The sequence below is a fragment of the Podarcis erhardii genome (genome assembly GCF_964252035.2).
Source record: "Podarcis erhardii genome assembly, chromosome: 5".
Lineage (NCBI taxonomy): Eukaryota > Metazoa > Chordata > Lepidosauria > Squamata > Lacertidae > Podarcis > Podarcis erhardii.
This window is the reverse complement of record NC_138509.1, coordinates 3,770,318-3,789,259: the sequence shown is the minus strand read 5'-3', so window position 1 is coordinate 3,789,259 and position 18,942 is coordinate 3,770,318. Positions and strand designations below refer to the sequence as shown.

General features: G+C 44.5%; 1 protein-coding gene and 1 long non-coding RNA gene across 5 annotated transcripts in view; one reads left to right on the top strand and one right to left on the bottom strand.

The window, feature by feature from the left end:
• The window catches only part of PRR5 (proline rich 5), a 67,528-nt gene extending 52,005 nt beyond the window's left edge, over nucleotides 1-15,523 (top strand). For all 4 annotated transcript variants that reach the window (XM_081861000.1, XM_081861002.1, XM_081861001.1 and 1 more), the window contains 5 exons: nucleotides 2,025-2,082; nucleotides 3,222-3,313; nucleotides 4,963-5,103; nucleotides 11,233-11,371; nucleotides 13,238-15,523. In XM_081861000.1, the coding sequence (XP_081717126.1) occupies nucleotides 2,025-2,082; nucleotides 3,222-3,313; nucleotides 4,963-5,103; nucleotides 11,233-11,371; nucleotides 13,238-13,791 (984 nt within the window). In that variant the 3' untranslated portion in view covers nucleotides 13,792-15,523. The remainder of the gene's footprint in view (nucleotides 1-2,024; nucleotides 2,083-3,221; nucleotides 3,314-4,962; nucleotides 5,104-11,232; nucleotides 11,372-13,237) is intronic.
• Nucleotides 1,992-16,622, bottom strand: LOC309341520. The gene is made up of 2 exons (XR_014156368.1): nucleotides 15,789-16,622; nucleotides 1,992-2,593 (listed from the first exon to the last, which is right to left on the bottom strand). It is a non-coding gene; the product is annotated as an uncharacterized lncRNA (long non-coding RNA).
• Between the last annotated feature and the right edge of the window lie 2,320 nt (nucleotides 16,623-18,942).

Sequence of the window (18,942 nt, the reverse complement as noted above, 5' to 3'; positions counted from 1 at the left end):
ACTTCTAAAATAAGTGTTTTCAAAAAGAATTCTGAGGGACCTCGGTTTGCTTCTATAGACGGCAGGGTCCGAGACCTGATTCTCACAGGGGTGGTGAACCTGTGTCAGCTGAGGCAGCAGCTGGCAGCTTACATGGCTGAGTGCCCTTTCCATTAAGGGGAAGGAGACCTACACAAAGCACACTAGTGCCAGCCCAGAGTAACTGCAAAAGCAACCAAGGTTGCAATCTCATATACACTTAGCAGGGAGTCAGTCCCATTGAACTTCATAGGACTCACGGAAGAATTCCGATGGCGGTCAGGGAGCAGCAGGGCGGAGCAGGGCAGCAGATCCACCACCATAGCAGAAGTCCTGGCCAGGGCTGAAGGTTCAGGTAGGAGCTTTGTCACTCTTGGTGCACCAGCTCCAGTCTGGCACAGCTGAGGGGCCAGGACAGACATGCAGAAAATGCTGCTATAAATTAGTTCCGTTTTATTTATTCAAGTCATGTATCTAAAATTTAGGGGGGTAATATTTGAAGGACGTTTTCGAAATTATGATATAAAGATGGCCAACATAACATGGAAAGACTGACGGGGGGCTCTTTTGTAGGGATCCTGGCTCAGGCCAGAGGAGTTTAACCTCCTCTCCCTACACACTGTGGCTGCAATGAAAACTAGGGGAGCCCCACACCTAAGGTTAAGGAATGTTTTGGACCCTGACACGGCTGCTAGCCATAGGGCTGGGTTCAGCTAGCTAATCCCAATAGTAGAAGCTCGTGCAAGGACTTCCACGAGCTCAATGGGGCTTGCACTGATGGAGCAATCTCCTTAGCGCTGTGGTGAATTCCTCCCATAAATTGTGGTTTGATGTTCAGTCAAAGAAAACAGGATTTATCCTTGGCTAACTCCTCCTCCTCTCTTTCCCTGAGCTCTGTGTGGAGATGCAGATGTAGCTGAGAAAGATGCAGAGGAATCCTCCCTTTCTTGCTGGCTATTAAATACCTAGCAGCAAGCTTCACAGATCTCATCCCCCTGCAACTTCCTCATAAGACATCCGGAGCTTGCATGCTTGCGAGTTGCCTCCCCTTTGCCTTGGCAACTGTTTCTACAGCTCTGCAGCTGCTGGCTTCAGCAGACTCTGCCAAGGGAGCTGCGCCAGTGGCCGGTGGCATCTTCTGCTATTGCACCTCAGAACTGCAAGAAGATATGGTTGTTTTTCTACAAGCTCAAAAATTAGAAAGTGACAAAAAAAAAAAAAATCATACAAGCGTGTGATTTCTAAGCCAGCCCAGTCATGTGAGTTAGCACAAGGTTTTTAAAACAATCCTACACTAGATGTTCCCCAGTGAGTAATGTGAGGGGTTGAAAGGAAAGCAGGATCTGACCCAGGCTATGCAGTCCAGTAAAATCCACACTATATCATTCTACAGTGGTGCCCCGCAAGACGAACGCCTCGCAAGACGGAAAACCCGCTAGACAAAAGGGTTTTCCGTTTTGGAGGCGCTTCGCAAAACGAATTTCCCTATGGGCTTGCTTTGCAAGACGATAATGTCTTGCGAGTTCCTGCGGGTTTTTTTCCCTTTTCCCCCCCTTTTCCTAAGCCGTTAAGCCGCTTATCAGCTGATCCGCTGATAAGCCGCTTAACAGCTGATCGCTAAAAGCCGCTAAACCGCTAATAGCGCTAATCCGCTAAACTGTCAATGGGCTTGCTTCGCAAGACGAAAAAACCGCTAGACGAAGAGCCTCACGGAACGGATTAATTTTGTCTTGCGAGGCACCACTGTAGTTTCTTTGCATATTGTCTGTTTCCAGGTTTAATTTTCCTGCTTTCACAGCACCATAAATATTAAGATGGGGCATCCCATACATTGCAATTACTGTTCACGTATCCCAGTAGAAGCTGTGAGCAACCCTCCTCTAATGAACTGCCATTTTAAAAAACCCAAAATACCTTGTGGTTAAAATATGGAAGTAATAATCTATCAACGATTCAAGGGAAGCAGCATAACATAAATGGAAAGTTGTTTTATGTTGTATTTGCAGAACCAGCTGCTTACAAAAGGCATGGTGATCCTAAGGGACAAGATCCGGTTTTATGAAGGTAATGGAGGCATCAGTTGTGCCTGCGGAGCTTGATCCAAAAGCGCATCCAAATCAAAACTCTTTCTTCAACTGGCTTCAGACCAGAACAACAGCCTGCTTCTGCCCCAGCAGTCGTTTAATGTTCCTGCCTGCTGAACAAGGAAATGAAGTTGGTCTGGCACATCAGCTGAGGAAACGGCAGCCTCCCGTGTGGCTGTTTACCTTTCCCCTCAAATTATAAACCTCTTTATGATTAAATAGTCCTGTGAACATCGGTGAAAAACTGCAAAAGCCAATTCACTGAGAATGTTCCTTCCCTTAGACTCCACTCTTCTGTCAAAGAGCTCATAGCCATTTCCATATGTTTCACTGGCAGTCTCCCATCCAGGCAGCGCTCAGGGCCAGGTCTGCTTAGCTTCTGCACTGGAACTCCATTCTGTGACTTAAGGCCATTCTCTGGGACTTTAAAGCGCAGTGGGGGGGGGGCGTGTCTCAGGGGTTGCACATAAATCTCCCCTCCCCTCACACACCTGCGAAAAAAGTAAGTTTGAATCTTATTAATTTAGGAGAGGGTGTTAATGAGCTGCCCTTCAGGGGCTTGGTTTTATTGCTTTTTAAAAAGGAGGGTACACACAAACAGTCGTTAATTCATGCACACTTTGTTGAACTGGTACAAAATTATTCGAGCCTCACCAAATGGAGCTTGAACAAAATTTACCTGATTCAAGAGGCAGGGCTTGCTCTTATTAAGCCTGATTCACAGTTTGCACAGCAAATAAATCTCCCGTATCTCTGCATGAACTTTCCTCTCATGTTTGAAGGAGATTCCCAGTGGTATGAACACAAGACTCTACAGTGAGTATGCCATATACCATCTCGTGCATCCACGGTAGCCACGAACTAGTTGTGCCGCACAAAGCTCATCTCTGTGTTTAGCTGTTTGTCTTTCAAATGTATGCAAAGGGAAAATGGAAAAGAGCTCCCTCCCTCACGTGTATTTTAAAGAAACAAGAACCTCAACGTATGCACAGCTCTGATGTGGCACATAATGCATATATTTGGTAGTTTGCTTTTCCACCTTTGTACAAAATACCTTTTTAAAAAGAACTCTTCAGTATGAGCCCTTGGACTAACTCCCCCCCCCCCCCTAATTTGTAGGACAGAAACTTCTGGATACCTTGGCTGAAACGTGGGATTTCTTTTTCAGTGATGTCCTGCCCATGCTTCAGGCTATATTCTATCCTGTGCAGGTAAAATATTGCTCTGTTACTTTAGAATCAGGAAAAACCAGAAGAAGCTACTCTGCAGGTTGATCAGCCAAGAGCCAGACATCACAGCGGGACAACAGATGAGGAAATACTTCTGCCAAACACATGGGGGGGGGTGTTTTCATTACGGAGAATTGCCTGTGTAGGTGTGTCTCTCTTCATAGCATTATGTTCACAGTGTCACTAGAAAATTATAGCTTGAACTTTCAAAAAGTCCCACCACTTTCTCAGCCTAGATGTGTCCAGTACCTCCAAAATAACTGGCTAGGATCCAGAGAATCAGTTGATTTGTTTTGCATTTCCATGGGCTATTTGGAGTTATGAGGTTTGGGGATTAGCTTTCTACACCACCACTCACCCGTCCTATGACTATCACAAGCCACTTTCGAAACTAAGAGGAGTGTCAAATAAGTTTGTAACTTTAGAGAGGTTTGAAAACAATATTCCTAAATACAATATCCTAAGAAACATGAGTTAAATTCACCACTGTGATTAATATTATTTTGATAAACCTCTATCCCCACATAAAATGATCCGGATTATAATGGCAGAAATTTTCATAGAATTAGTCAGTTATAGGATTTCTATAGAACTACAGAAATTCAAGTACTAAGGATTAATAGATCAGGACAATAACTTTTGGAGGGCCCAAAATACTTCTGTTGCATTTCCAATGTCATCACATTCCATACAAAAACAAATGTTTATTATTATATATATCCATCTCCTTAACCAAACTCTTACCCAAAGTAGTAGTAGCAGTAGCAATAGCAATAACAATAGCAATTTTATTATTTATAGGTCACCCATCCGGCTGGGTTTCCCCAGCCACTCTGGCCAGCTTACAGCACATATAAAAACATAGTTAAATGTCAAACATTTAAAACTTCCCTATACAAGGCTGCCTTCAGGTGTCTTCTAAAAGTTATGTAGTTCTTGGTCTCCTTGACATGTGAAGGCAGGACATTCCGCAGGGAGGGCACCTCTGTCTGGTTCCCCGTAGCTTCACTTCTGTCAGACCGTCAGAGAACCTCAGTGTCCAGGCTGGACGATGGTGGTGGAGACGCTCCTTCAGGTATACTGAGCCGAGGCCGTTTAGGGCTTTAAAAGTCAGCACCAGCACTTTGAATTGTGCTCGGAAACGTGCTGGGAGCCAATGTCTTTCTTGTGGCTGAAATTATAGTTGGGGGGTGGGATTGCTCCATAGTTCATATGCCCTCCCAAAAATTGAAAACTAGAAATGGAATTGATATAACCAGTCTTGATATTTTACATCATCTTTGCATTAATTTTCACATTATGAAACATATATGGCAGAAATCAGCCATTTTGATGGATTATATAAATTTAAAAAATGAAAGTAAATACCATCACAAAGGTTCCTATGGTAATTTTCCCATAATTATTTGGAATATTATAAAGGCAGAATCTGTTCATTGTTCTTCAGCTTATGAATCTCCATTGGGTCCTGATTGTACATAAAGTTTGTGTTCCTTACTGCTGAGACTAAATTAGGGAATCTTCCATTAAATCAAAAGGACTTAAGCAGGCTTAACTGGCTTCCACAAATAAATCTGAAAGCAAGCTAACTACAAGTGTTGAAAACAACTTTCATTCAATTGTCTCTTTAGGGAAAGGAGCCCTCTGTCCGACAACTGTCTCTGCTGCACTTCAGGAATATTATAACTCTCAATATTAAATTGGAAGATGCCTTGTCCCGTTCCCGAGCGAGGGTTCCTCCTTCCATTATTCAGATGTTACTTATCCTACAGGTACAGATTTTTCTCAAATATATGATTCTGTGTTTGTGCATGAGTTTAGTGTAACACACTATTCAAAAGGACTTACTGGTGTTGACACCTCTTAGAAGATGCTTGCGTTTACTCTGTTTGGTGACTCTCTGTGTAGCAAGAAGCCATTCGTTGAGAAGGGCATTGTGTATGTTGATTCTTGGGGCAAAATGCCATTATTACTACCTGCACCACACAGCACGGCCGGAACCCATGAATGTGGTGGCCCATGATGTAAGAATTACTATTAAGTAATCAGAGAAGGGATGGTTTGCAAACAGAAAAAGTTGGTTAGTGATAAAGTTGCTTTATCACAGAAAATACACTTGGCTTATAAACCAGTTTGTGGAGAATACAGAAACTGACCATACCTGGCCCCTAGATTAAAGGAAGCCAAATGGCTACAGGAAGGCCATGCTCTTTTGTTCCTCTGCTTTACCTCCCTTTACATGAACAACAAAATGTGGACATAGGAGGCCATTTACTATATGGTGGCATACCACACAGGCAGGCAGGCATGGCAAGCGAACTGCTCACGATCTGCTCTTATCTTGCCTGGTGGCAGGAGGAGAACTTTATTGCAACCAACACTGGGCTCTGTTGTTCTTGTAGGATTGTACTTTTAAAACAGCTGTGTGTGGCCTGTAATAGATAGGAGACCATATCAAAAGCTTTTTGGGGCCCTTTGTAGGTATTCGCCTCTGCTTTATAAGATTATCAGGGAGAAATGTCCTGTCAGCAATTACCACCATTGTGTTCAGTGTTGTGTATGGAGAAAACAATGGTGGTGACTCTTCTGTAAATCCTAATGGAGGAGTCAATAAAAGTTACATTTTTTAGTTTCACAGTTCAATTTCAGTCAAAGTTCCCTGTTCCATACTATACCAACAACATCCTTTTTGGGTGGGGCCACCTGCAACAGGAGGAGGTGGGATTTACTCCTGAAGTGGTAGGGTGTTCTGTACTATTTCAGACTGCACATGGGAGTTCCTAATTTTGAATGCTCTCCTCTGCTAACTGAGCATTGTATTAAATAGCAAGGGCTGTTTGTGCAACTGGGCATGAATGAAGGCAGAACACGAAGCTAGAGTTCTTTCCCATTAGGCCAATGAAGATGCCTGTCACCGGTGGCATCAGAGTAAACCCTGATTATAGATAACATGCTTGGAGAACACTGGAAGCTCTGTTCACAGTGTAAAAGAATGCAAGAATCCTGCATTGTGAATGCCTGGAAGTGGGCCAGGAACAGCTCAGGAGAGGACGAGGTCAAGCTGGAACAGATTCCACTTCCAAGGGCAATTTCCAGCTCCATAGCCAGCCGCAGAAGTCCCCCGACAGCACTGAAAGTTCAAGAGGATGGAAAGTGCTAGTTGTACAACAAGGAAACCTCACCCCGATCCTGAGCTCATTCCTAGTAGGAAGGGTTGAGTTTGTAGTCACTCATACCAAGCTAATGACACCTCAAGGCATTGTTTTCCCCTTCAGAGGCTATCCCATGAAGCCATAAACTGGAAATTTATTTATTTATTTATTTTGAACACCACCCTTCATCCGTAGATCTTAGGGCAGTTCAGAACATAAAATTACAATATATAAAGCACACGTCAAGGTGTGCTTTTTTGCAAGAAACTTCTTAATGGAGAGGTCATCCTATAATAACCTTTTGTCATATAAATTTACTAGCCCAAACCTATGCCTATTTACTTGGAAGCCTTTGCTAGGGACGCTTGCTCCTTAGAAGGCAGTTCCAGTCTGTGTGTGCAGATGTGGCAAGGCAGGCATAGAGTTCCCTCTGTTGCACCTAATACATCTATCTGCCTTTTCCCCCAGACAAATATTAAGTAGGGCCTACTTTCAATCAAAGGTGCATGGGTAGGACTCAGATCAACTGTTTTTGTACATTTGCCTGCTGTTATGAAATACTTAGAAGCAAGGGCCAAAGACTTCCCTAGTTGTCTCTTCTGAGGATCAAACAAGACATGATGCTAAATGTGTCACTTGGAAGTTCATCAAGGATGTTTGAAAAAACAATGAATAATAGTCACGAGGGACGAGCGGTTTCCCCTGGAACCACCAGTGCACGGGCAGGGGAAGTTTAACTCTTACAAGTTCTGATCCCAGTGATCCCAGCCCTTTCCTTGCTGCTGTTAGCCTTGGGCAGGGGGAACCCCCCACTGACACCAGCAGTAGGGTGTAGGTGGCAGTTTTCATCAGGATCATGACATCAGGAGGAAAGGTTAGGACTCCTGGGTGCACTGTGGTCCCACGGTACCCTATGCATCTTCTTTAAAAAAATCTGCTATTGGTGCCTCAATGTTAAGCATTTATTTTCATGTGTGGTGCCTTGCGTGGTTTGGCCCTGAGTGTTTAAAGGGACATTAATGTAATTTTAAACATGCACTTCCCAAGTGACTGAGGAAGTCGCATGGGTTGAACACACCATGGAGAATCAGCTGCAAGGAAATTGTGCCTTTAAATGTACCCTTCTGTGAATAGTAGCATGTATTGCATATTTAAAAAACACTCAGGCTTCTATGTGACAGACAAGGATTTGCCCTTAGCAAACATCACTGTATTCTTAATAAAAATAATTGAAGGTGTTAGCTTAAAAGGTAGTAACCTAATTATTAAGATACCAGAAAAAGTTGCTCTTTACAACCTTACAGAGATTTCCTATCCGCTTCTTTAGTCATACTTCAAAAGCAAGAAAAAACACCAGTCAAACTGATTTAGTTATTCACAGAGGATAAGGCTGTGGAAATGCCTTTGAAAGCTGAAATCCATCAAAATGAAAAACTCATGAATGTTTTAGTCCGGGAACATAGGTGTGAAAGGGTGGGAGGGTGTTATCCTCATAAGCGCTCGACAGCAGTCAAGCCAGGATTCATACTTCTTCAAAGCACTGCATAGGATATCTCTTCAAAGAAACTTAAGGAAGCCAAACTTAGCCGTTTAAAGTAGATTCTTGCCAATCCCTCCGCTTCCTGCTTGGAGATATACACACATTAAACTCAGGTAGTTAAGCACATCTCAGTTTGGAAGTGAAACAGGGCCACCCAAAAATAAGGGCGTGCCCATACTCAGGGGACTCCCTAGGTGTGCAGAAATATGTACATTGGTGGTTTTTTCTTTAAACGTGCTTTCTAAAGCTTCTAGCATAGCTTTGTTAATTCTTAGGGTTGCCAAATTGTAGAGCTTTTCTGGGGAAACCTCCCACCTAAATAGTGATTTTAAGCTTTTGGAGCTGTTTCTTTTGTGCAGCTACATTTCAGTGGAACTTGCAGAAGAGAACTTCGTGTGACATTGTGCCCTATCTGCCATGGATGCCATAGCTGAGACTCCAGCATTGCAGGGGGTCAGGCCAGATGACCCTCAGGGTCACGGCCATCTCTAAATTAACAAGGTGTAAAGTGCATCATCCTGAGCTTGCTGGCCCAGTGGTCTGACGCAGTATAAAGCAAGTTTTAGGGAAAACACCAGGGGCAGAGCACATGGTTTGAATGCAGAAGGTCTCAGCCCCTGGCATCCCAGTTTAAGGTCTTGTATCACAAGATTGGCAAAAACCTCAGCCTGGGCCATTTTGTTTTAGGTGAGCTTTCCATTAGCCGCTATAAGTTTTTGACTCTGTGGTTTTTAAATCTGGCATAGTCTCTTATGCTTTTATATTTTTAGATACAATGCCTTCTGTGTACATCCACGTGTTAAGGAAGAATAAAAATGATCTTGAATAAATAAAGAGCTAATGCTGGTTAGAAAAAGCTGTCTTGAACTGATTTGGTATGTCTGGAATTAGTACGTCTTTGAGATTTTCCGCCTCAGGCACCAGAAAGCTGTTGACTCCCCCTACTAAATAAAGCAAATGGCAGAGAATAAGCAGGTGAGCCCTGCCTTCTGCAAAACTTCCAAGCATCCTACATGAGATCAGGTCAGATCATAGAACTGTGTCTAGCAAAGGACTTGGAGAGGCAGCACTTTGCATTGGGGTAGAGTAATTTAACTCCTTCCTGCTGGGCCCCCTGACCTGCAGCTAAAGTCTAGGGGCTTCCAGTTAAACTATGAGACCCAGCAAGTTCTAATTCTGACGAAACATCAGCTTGGGGCGGGGGGGGGGGGAGTAAGACTATATACAGCAGATTACAGGTATTTTTTATCATTCCTGTGTGCCACAGCAATGATGCATGTGTGCTTTGTTTTTAACAGAGCTATCATTCTGAATAGCTGTAAACAGTTTGTGAGTGTTTTCATTGCACATTTAAAGCACTTGTTACAGCTCCTTATCACCTGCAAGTCTGTTGCCGCATTGTGTGAAAGAATCAATAAAACATTAAAGAGGGATAACATTTGCTTAGATTTCCCTAAGTAAGGTGGAACCAACTCTCACTTTGAAAGCAATCTCTGCAGGCAACTTCAGTGATTCTTCCTTGTTACAAACAACCAGGCAAGTGGCTATTTACAGACCTGTAAATCCCTCAGTTTCTGGATATAAAAGTCCACATTATTCATTTAGAGTCTGCGTACTCCCGTGCGGCAATTGGACCTGAAATAGTCATCATGGGAAACCGTGCACTGGCACCGTTAAACAACTTGCAAGTGGTGCTTATGTATGTATATACAAACGGCTACCAATTTTCCACATTTAAAATTTTAGAGGAGCAATCCATTCCCAGGAAATTCTGGAAGACCTGTGGCAATAGTTGGCCAGAAAGGAATTGTGCAGGTGGTTGTGGCAGTAGATTGCAATGAGACAAGAAAGGCTGTGACTCTTTTTTGAAAGCTTTTCCCGTCCTTTTGTCTCTGGGCTGGGAAAAGGTTTGCCAGCTTCATTTCTGCGTGTCAGGCTGCTGTTAAAGGCACAGGATAGCTCAGCTGGTTAGAGTGTGCTGCTGATAACCCCAAGGTTGCAGGTTTGATCCCCGTTTGAGACAGCTGCATATTCTTGCATTGCAGGGGGTTGGACTAGATGATCCTCAGGGTCCCTTCCAACTCTGCAATTCTAGGATTATCTCACTTTACTACTGATCTTCACAAAAAGGAATAAGACAAAGTAATTGTTTAGTTTACTAGAAGTGTTTCAGGGCATCCCTGAAAATGTAAAATTGTCATCCTTAATATGGTTGCCACAAGTAAAAAAACTTTGCTCTAGCTAATAACTGGGAGGGGGGATTTCTATGGTTATAACTTTATCCGAATTAGCACAAACCCAAACTCTTGCGTTGCACTGACACCTAGTGGTCCATGGCAATAGTGCAACATCCTGAGAACCATGATGGGGCATTGCGTTCTGTACAAAATGTGGGAAGTGTCTGGAATATAGGGTTGTCTCCTACACAGTGAGACTATTGGGCTGGAACATGGGCTTATCTTCAAATGGGGGCCTCTTGTGTGAGTGAGTTTGTGAACATGTGTTCCTTCCAAGGAGCTCTGGGGGGCAGACATGGTACAAACCTTCCCCCTTTTTACCCTTGCACAGCCTTAGGAGGTAAAGTAGGCTGAGAGAAATGACTGCTCCAAAATCACCCCATGAGCATTGTGGCTTAGTGGGGATTCAGACCCGGGTCTCTCATGCCCTTATCCAGGACCTCAGTGCCACTGCACTATCTTGGCTACGAATGTCATGGAATCACAGGGTTGTAGAGTAGGAAGGGACCACGAGGGTCATCTAGTCCAACCCCCTGCAGTGCAGGAATCTTTTTGCCCAACATGGGGCTCAAACCCACATTGCTGAGATTAAGAGTCTCGTGCTCTACTGAGTGAGCTATTGTGTCAAGACTAGGGAGTGCAGATTTAGATCAAGCAGAAACAAGGGATTGGCTCACTGCAATCCACAGACCAGGCTGGAACTGTTTGCAATTCCTCCCTCCATTCATTTCCCGCACCAGCATTCATTCATTCATTCAATTTCTATCCCGCCCTTCATCCGAGGATCACAAGGAACCAGAACAGAATCCACAAGGTTTCTCATTCAAATCCTGCAGAATGTGACACACAAGCAGTAATTAAACAGTGCATGTCCCTGACAGCAATTAAGTACACCAGCCTCACTTTGCAATGATTGATAGCTTAAGTCTGAAATGTTGACGTTTGTGTTTCCCCCCTCCATGTGTTTCTCAGGGTGTTCATGAATCAAAAGGGGTGACTGAAGACTATTTGAAACTGGAAGCCCTGTTGCAGAAGGTTGTTTCTCCTTACTTGGGCACCTATGGCTTGTATTCCAGCGATGGGCCTATCCCACACTCATCCTGCATTTTAGGTAACGTTCACACTGTCTTCTAAAACACAATATGTCTGTTGAAGTGCTTTTTTGTCCACAAAACATGGTATCATTTTCTGGCTGGGACTGCACAACTATACCAAAGTTAGGCATCTGTGTAAAATGTCCTCCATAACCAGCTTACCTAAGAGATTTCGCTTGGATGATAAACTAGGGGCAGGGCCTTTGTGCCAATGCAATTTCTTTGCTGGAAGACGGCAGAGGTTGTCTGAGGTAAGCAAAATATGCATCGTAAAATCTCACTCCATGAACTTGGCCCAGGACCAAGCCAGAGGTTTCCCAACTTCAAGTTGGTAGAGTAGGTTAGGCTAGAGAACTTCATGCCAAACTAGGGCTAACATTCAGTGGGTGCTGGAAAAGAGCCTCAGATATTTTCTGACACTGGTAGAAGGATGTGAGAATGGCACTACGGTGCCTCCGTGGTTCAGACATGCAGAGCGCTTCCAGCCTATGAAGAGCAATGGACTGTTCTGTCTATGCGGTTGACTACCAGAGAGAAGCCTGAGAGGAAATGAACCTTCTTTTCCACAAGACACTTCCGCTGCTCTCAGACTGGGGCAAGTTTGGGAAGCTGTCTGTTGGACAAAGTTTCCATAATAATTTTACCCCCCCAGTTGGGGGCTGTGATCTCTGACATGGCAAACCAGTAGCGCTGCTGCATTTCCTTTTCCCCTTTTCTGCCACTGATTGTCAGGTAAATATTAGGGATACATAGAAAAAGAGTCAGAAAGGTGAATCTACAACATCATCAGCTTTTTTCTTATTTGCCATCATTTGTTAAGACAGATTCCAAAGTAATTTACAGAAATAATCCTACAAACATCCTAGCTAGACAGGATGCAGAAAGAAGTAAAAGACGCTTAAAAAGAAAAGGGCTTCTATGTCAGTTCTTCTATTTAAAGGCAGGTTCTGGTTATGGAAAAGATGCTGGTCACGCTATACCCTTTTTGAAAATAATTTCACCTGCAAGAGATGGAGCTGGCATTTGCTCCTTTGCATGTGACGGCTTTAAGCCGCTGCCTCCTTGTGGCTATTTTGATGAAACAGCACTCAGCTGAACAGCCTCAGCTGCCTGAAAGTTGTGACCACTGTCATCTCACTCACCTAAGCTCTTCAAGGAAGAACAGGACTGAATATACTTCCCCCCCCCCCAGAGGAAATTAATAATAATAGAAAATTCTCTGAAACTGATTGAGAGATCACTTGACCTTAGTCTGAGAAGGCCTGGAGTCATGGAATTGTAAAGTTGGAGGGAACCCCTGGGGTCAAATAATCCAACCCCCCTCAATGCAGGAATCTCAACACGCAGTCCCCCCATCCAATTTGGGATCTCTGTGTCCAAATAATCCATACTGTAAGGCACTGTGAGATGTTGTGGCCGTCTCCAGGCTGAGAGTCTCCAGGCTGATCTGCCATAATGCCGGGGCGGGGGGGGGGGGGGGCAGAAAGGTTTTTGTTGCTGCTGCTGCTGCACATGCCCTAGAGAGGGAAGCGGAAGATTCTGAGGCCAAGAAGGGGAGGAAGCAGAGACCTGAAATGGCAACTCGTCAAGCACATACAGCCAAGTGTCTGAACCTGGCCAGGCAAGTTTAGGAAAGAATGGGTTTGAAGAGTGAGGAAGAAAAGGGATGAGTCCAAATATGTAGGGGGAAATGGGGGGGGGGAGAAGAGGTGCACATGACAGAGGTGAGGCTAAACCTGATGTTTACATATTGATTTGAAGCAACTGTCCAAATACTTGATCACAGGCCTCTCATGGTGGTAGTAGCAGTGATGGGAACGATGCTCACAAGAAAAGTGTAGGGCTGTGTACAGGTTTTAACTGGTCTTCATGTTTGTTAACAGAAAAACGTTTCTTCCGGCGATCCAAATCGGGGGACATCCTTACCAAGAACCCTGTGGTGAGATCCAAAAGTTACAACAATCCTTTGCTGACTCCAGTAGCCGAGTACGAAACGGAGGGCGTGGCCCCCAATGGCACTGGCATCCGAAGGCACTCTGTTTCCGAAATGACTTCCTGCACAGAGATGCAGGGCTACTCCAACCTCACAACCATCACAGACAATGGTTCCAAGACCTCCATGATCACCATGAAGAATTCGCAATCAGGAGAGTCAGAGAGGCTTTCTGCCAGCTCAGCGCAGTGCCCCAGCAACCTCAATGCACCTGAGCAACAGAAGGGACTCTTTTACCCAAGAGATGACCAAAAGAGAGCATTTGAGCTGGCCAGGGACTCAGACTTGATTGCCATAGCCCCTACAGCCAGCCCTGAAAATATAGTGGACCAAATTTTGGAGTCTATTGAGTCAGATTCTGATGGGATTTTCATTGATTTCAGTCAGAGCTGCTCAAGTTCATCAGGGTACAATGTGGATGTGAGCAGGCAGAGCCTTGTCTGAAGCACTCTTGATAATAATCCTAGTTTGTGCTTAGGAACATGGGATAACTGAAGGGTGCGAGGGGGTCATATGAAATCCTTGAGCAGCTAGAAATTCAGATAAAGAGAATGCCCCTCAGACCAGAATGACATAGGAGGGACACGTGGGGGGGGGATGGATCATCGTGGTTTAGATAATGGCAATACCACTGAACCTCAGTTGTGGGAAAGTGTCTCTGTCTATTCCACAGACTTCAGTGGAGTTTGGGCAGGTTGCACCAGCTGCCGGCCAAACCCGTGAAAGCAACACCATTCCATCAGCGGCCAGCCTGGGGCAAAGGTGCTACATGGGGGGCAGGCAAGGGAGCACGAACCTGGGGTCTCCAGTCTGCCTCTGCCCTGTTATACTGCTGCTGCCCTGGATCAAGAGACCAGAGGAAAACCCACAGTGAAGGACCTGGTGGAATAGTGGGCTGGGTAGCTGTGTTCATGTGCTATAGTGCACACAAAACTGGTATTCTCTCATTCTCTGGACTGGACTTGTGGCACACTTTCCTTAAAGGAATCTTGCCCCCTTCCCATTCTTCCACCACTTAGGCCTGGCGTGTGTACATTGCCTCCCTGCCATCAAAGCTCCTTCCGCATGGTTGTGTTTCACAGTGCAGCGACAGCATCAGTAAAAAGTAAAAGGTTGCAGGTGCGATTACTGGTTTGGAAAGTAATGTCATTCCTCTAGCCTATGTGATTCCTATTGATGGAGGTTATCAATGTGGTTTGGGGTCTAAGTAGATGGAAGTGGTCCTTGCAACAAACGGGAAGCGTATGAATTGGGCTGGAGGATTTGAGTGCATGAGAATCTCCACGTTTTCCAATTTTATGCTTTAACATAAAGCTGTAGGAAGAAGTTTCAGAAGAAACAGGGTATTTGAGGTGTGGGAGAATTCCATGCCAGCATTGCAAAGGGGAGAAGGGACGCATCTTCAACGGCTACCCCGTCTGTGGCGCAAACAAGCAGCAAAGCAGTGTGGACCAAACACCGTGAATCTGATGCCCTGGAAAAGGAAACCAGGGGCGGGTTTGTGGGCTCATGTGCACCACTTGGCTTATTGCTGGATTACTCACACCTCATAGTGCCTAGCTGAAAACCCTTTGGAAACCTGTGCCAAATTAGTGACAATTAACTTAAGCCTCGTTCATTTTAATTGGATTGAGGCCATTAAATCTGAAGTAAAGTGAGGAGGTATCTGTGGTTCTTGATTTGTGAAGGCCCATTCATAGTTCTGAAGTCATCATCTAATGTTGCGGTCATCCTGAGCATGCATGTGTGAACCGGCCTGCAACACAAACCTGAGAATGCACCATGTGACTATGCCCTTAGACTTCTTGCTGTCTTTGTCTCCTTCATCAAACACTGTTGTTAAGTACACATTTCCCACCCCTGCTATTAAATCCTTTTGGATGGCTACAGCTACTGCCACCGCCTGCCACACGTACTTTTGGGGTTACTTACAAACACTTCCATAAAAGCAAAAGCTAGGTTCTTTGAAGAATAACATTTATTTAGGATTCAGAAGTCAGCAAAGTTTGTTTTAATTTTATAAAGATTGTGCCAGATAATAGTAAAATCTTATGATTTATCATGACCATTTTGGTTGTTTTTCTCACTACATCAGCACTCCCTTTACCAATCAGTGAGTGAAAGTTCTAAACAAAATTTAAATAAATAGCATGCTGTATGAATAGCACTGTTGAGAGACCGCTTCCTGTGTGTTTTTTCTTACAAAACCAATAATTTTTTAAAGCTTAATTCTTGAAATAATAGCCAGATGCGTCTCATGAAGCTGTGCCAGAAACTGCATTTCACTTGTGCTAACGGAAGCTAAGTTAAGTCCTCACTACCAATCTATATATAGAAACCCATCATCCCATTCCTGATTTGTATGTACTGTGTGTTGGGAAACTGGGCTTCAGGAAAACTCTCTTTGGTCCCCCATTAGTGGGAGTGATGGGTAGCCATACCTGCAATTGTATGAAGTTGCCATGAGCTCTGCTGAGTGTGCTTCCTTTTCTCACAGTGTTCCTCAAGAAGTCCAAACAAGTATCTTGAGGATCTTTGGCCCTTCCACACTAGCAAGGCGAGAGCAAAGCGAGAGGCATGATAGAGCTCATCTCCTGAAGCTATTCTTCCCATTTCTTCCTCTGAATCACGCTCATAAGTATAGAGAGAGAGAGATTCCTTTTTTCCTTCACCCCATTTTCTGCTCCGCTATTCCACAATTTGAATGCTGGATATATGTAAATCCCATGCAGCCTGCACTCTTCCTCCCTTTAATAATTGAGCCAGTGTACACACATCCTTAGAAAACAGGGTTTTGCAAAGTGATTGAGAACTCCCGTACTTTCATAATTTGTGTGTACTGAATGCACCAGGTTACAACTTATTGTCTAGGTAAGCGGCTGGGAACCTGTAGCCCTCTAGATGTTGAACCACAACTCTCATCATTCCTGACCATTAGCCATGCTGATGGAAACTGGAGTCCAGTATCATCTGAAGGGCCACAGGTTCCACACTGATGGCTGAGGACCTAACTCGGCTTCATTTAACCAATAACAAGAATGCCATTTGAATTGCACTGAAAACATAATACACCCTCACAGTTCTGTGGGATAAACCTTCAAGTACTACCCCGACTTTATTCTCTTCACCAGACTTTCCGCCTTTCACCCAACCCCCCTCCACATTAGGAACTGAGCTCCAGATATGTCTTAAAATGATACACAGAGGAAATTCTATACACAAATTAATGTAGCATAACTTTACAGACCTTTGTGGAATAATTTTAAAGTGAACTGAATACTAGATTGCATCCTTTGTGTGCAGACTGTTCCAGGTTCAAGCCCCAACATCTCAACTAGATAGGATCTCAACTAGCAAAGCTGCAAGAAGCCTCTGTCCAACACCATGGAAAGCCACTGACTGCTAGAGTAATAAAGTAGACCAGGTTTATACGAGAGGAGTGAAGATGGACCCTGAGAAGTCTCAAGAGGTCAGATCTGCACACCCCCTCTCATTAAACAACTATTTGGTTTGTCTATCTGCAGTCCTGTCTTAATTTTCATCAGAGTGAAATATAAAGTTTCCTGCAATTTTCATTTGTAAGGAAAAGATGCAGTGTTGTCTGGTTCAAAGAAACAAGAGACATTGTTTACTTAACGTTCTTGTCTCTCTAGGATTTCGTAGGCTATGTTCAAGCTGCACCTCAGCACATGTGCTTCGTAAGTGGGAAACATTTGCTGCTAGAAGGCAACAACTTAATTACAGAACCTGATTACATGTCCACTCTTACCTGGAGAACAGAATAGTCCTGGGAATGCAGAAGCTGCCAACATTTGTATTGGGAAAGACCAGGAATGAACCAGCCCCCTTCCTTGGCTCCCTACGTCCATATATTCAAAGATGCTCTCAGAAGGCAGGTGAAGCAGATGTCATCACAAATGAGTGTTTTGTGAGGCTCCTTCTTGCCTCAGGTTTAGTATTTGAAATGGGAGTTGGCAGGGGGTTGGACTCGATGGCCCTTGTGGTCTCTTCCAACTCTATGATTCTATGAGTTGGGGAAGGGGAACTTTTCTGCCAGAGCTTTTCAGCTGCAGCAGCCAGGAATAAATGCTAATGCCCAAAGGTACTGGATGTCATTATCAGTATATTGGGGTGGAATGTGTTATATTTATCCCCAGTCACATGTTATACACAAACATGCATGTTAGTGTGACATCAATGGAAACATTTTTCAAAACAAAAAACAGGAGCCCAGAGTGCTCTGGGAAGGTAAGCAAGCCTTTGGGCAAACAATTTGGTGCAAACACAGGAAAATGTCTTCAAGGGAGAGCACAAGGTTTTGTGTTGCCTTTGGGTCCTACCTAAAGCAAAATAAAACAACAAACATGGGGAGGAGGCAAGGGGCAGAGGAGGTGGGAACAAGCTGAGGATGGAGCCGTCTGTCCTAGGAGAGGACTGCAAGACTGAGTGGCATGGTCTCCTGGAGAAGAGACTCTGTTTCATGAGGAGAGGGGTGACCTATCATGGAAGTTGCATGCTCTTTTAAAAAGGAGGAGAAAAAGTAGGTGCATTCAGGAAGCTCACTGAGGACACACATTTCAGGCAAGGGGAAGGTACCATATACAAAGGAGAATAGGAAGACTAGGTTCTGGTACAGTGGTGCCCCGCAAGACGAACGCCTCGCAAGACGGAAAGCCCGCTAGACGAAAGGGTTTTCCGTTTTGGAGGCGCTTCGCAAAACGAATTTCCCTATGGGCTTGCTTCGCAAGACGAAATGTCTTGCGAGTTCCTGCGGGTTTTTCCCCCTTTTCCTAAGCCCCTAAGCCGCTTATCAGCTGATCCGCTGATAAGCCGTTTAACAGCTGATCGCTAAAAGCCGCTAATAGCACTAATCCGCTAAGCTGTCAATGGGCTTGCTTCGCAAGACAAAAAAACCGCTATACGAAGAGCCTCACGGAACGGATTAATTTCGTCTTGCGAGGCACCACTGTACATCTCATGCAAATGGGCTGGGTGCAAAAGGGGTTCAGTGTGCAGACCTGGGTGTGGGGATCCTAACCTTTACTAATGTAAATGATGATTAACTAATTTACCAGCTGAGGCTGCTTTTTGTTCTCAGGGCTGCTGAACAACTAAACAAGAGGCCAGCCCCTGTGGGGTCTACATATGGCAAAGAGTCAAGTGCAGAATAAGGCATTTGATACAGTACAGTACATCCAGAGTCCTTATACCTCTTAGGTAATGAGAATAAGCAAATTTCCAATACATGCTGTGTGACTGCCTAGCAGTGTGCAGAGTAAGGCAGGATGACAGCAAAGCAGAGTGCCTTCCTAACAAATATGAGTTGCCATCTCAAGGCTGGGGTCCAAGAATGTTGAGGAAGCAGGTAGCGGAAATCGTGCCTTGAAACTGAAGCAAATACAGTGGTGCCTCGCAAGACGAAAAGAATCCATTCCGCGATTCTCTTTGTCTAGCAGTTTTTTCGTCTTGCGAAGCAAGCCCATTGACGGCTTAGCGGATTAGCGCTATTAGCGGCTTAGGGGCTTTTAGCGGCCTAGCGGATCAGCTGATAAGCAGCTTAGCGGCTTAGAAAAAGGGGGGGAAGGGGAAAAAAAC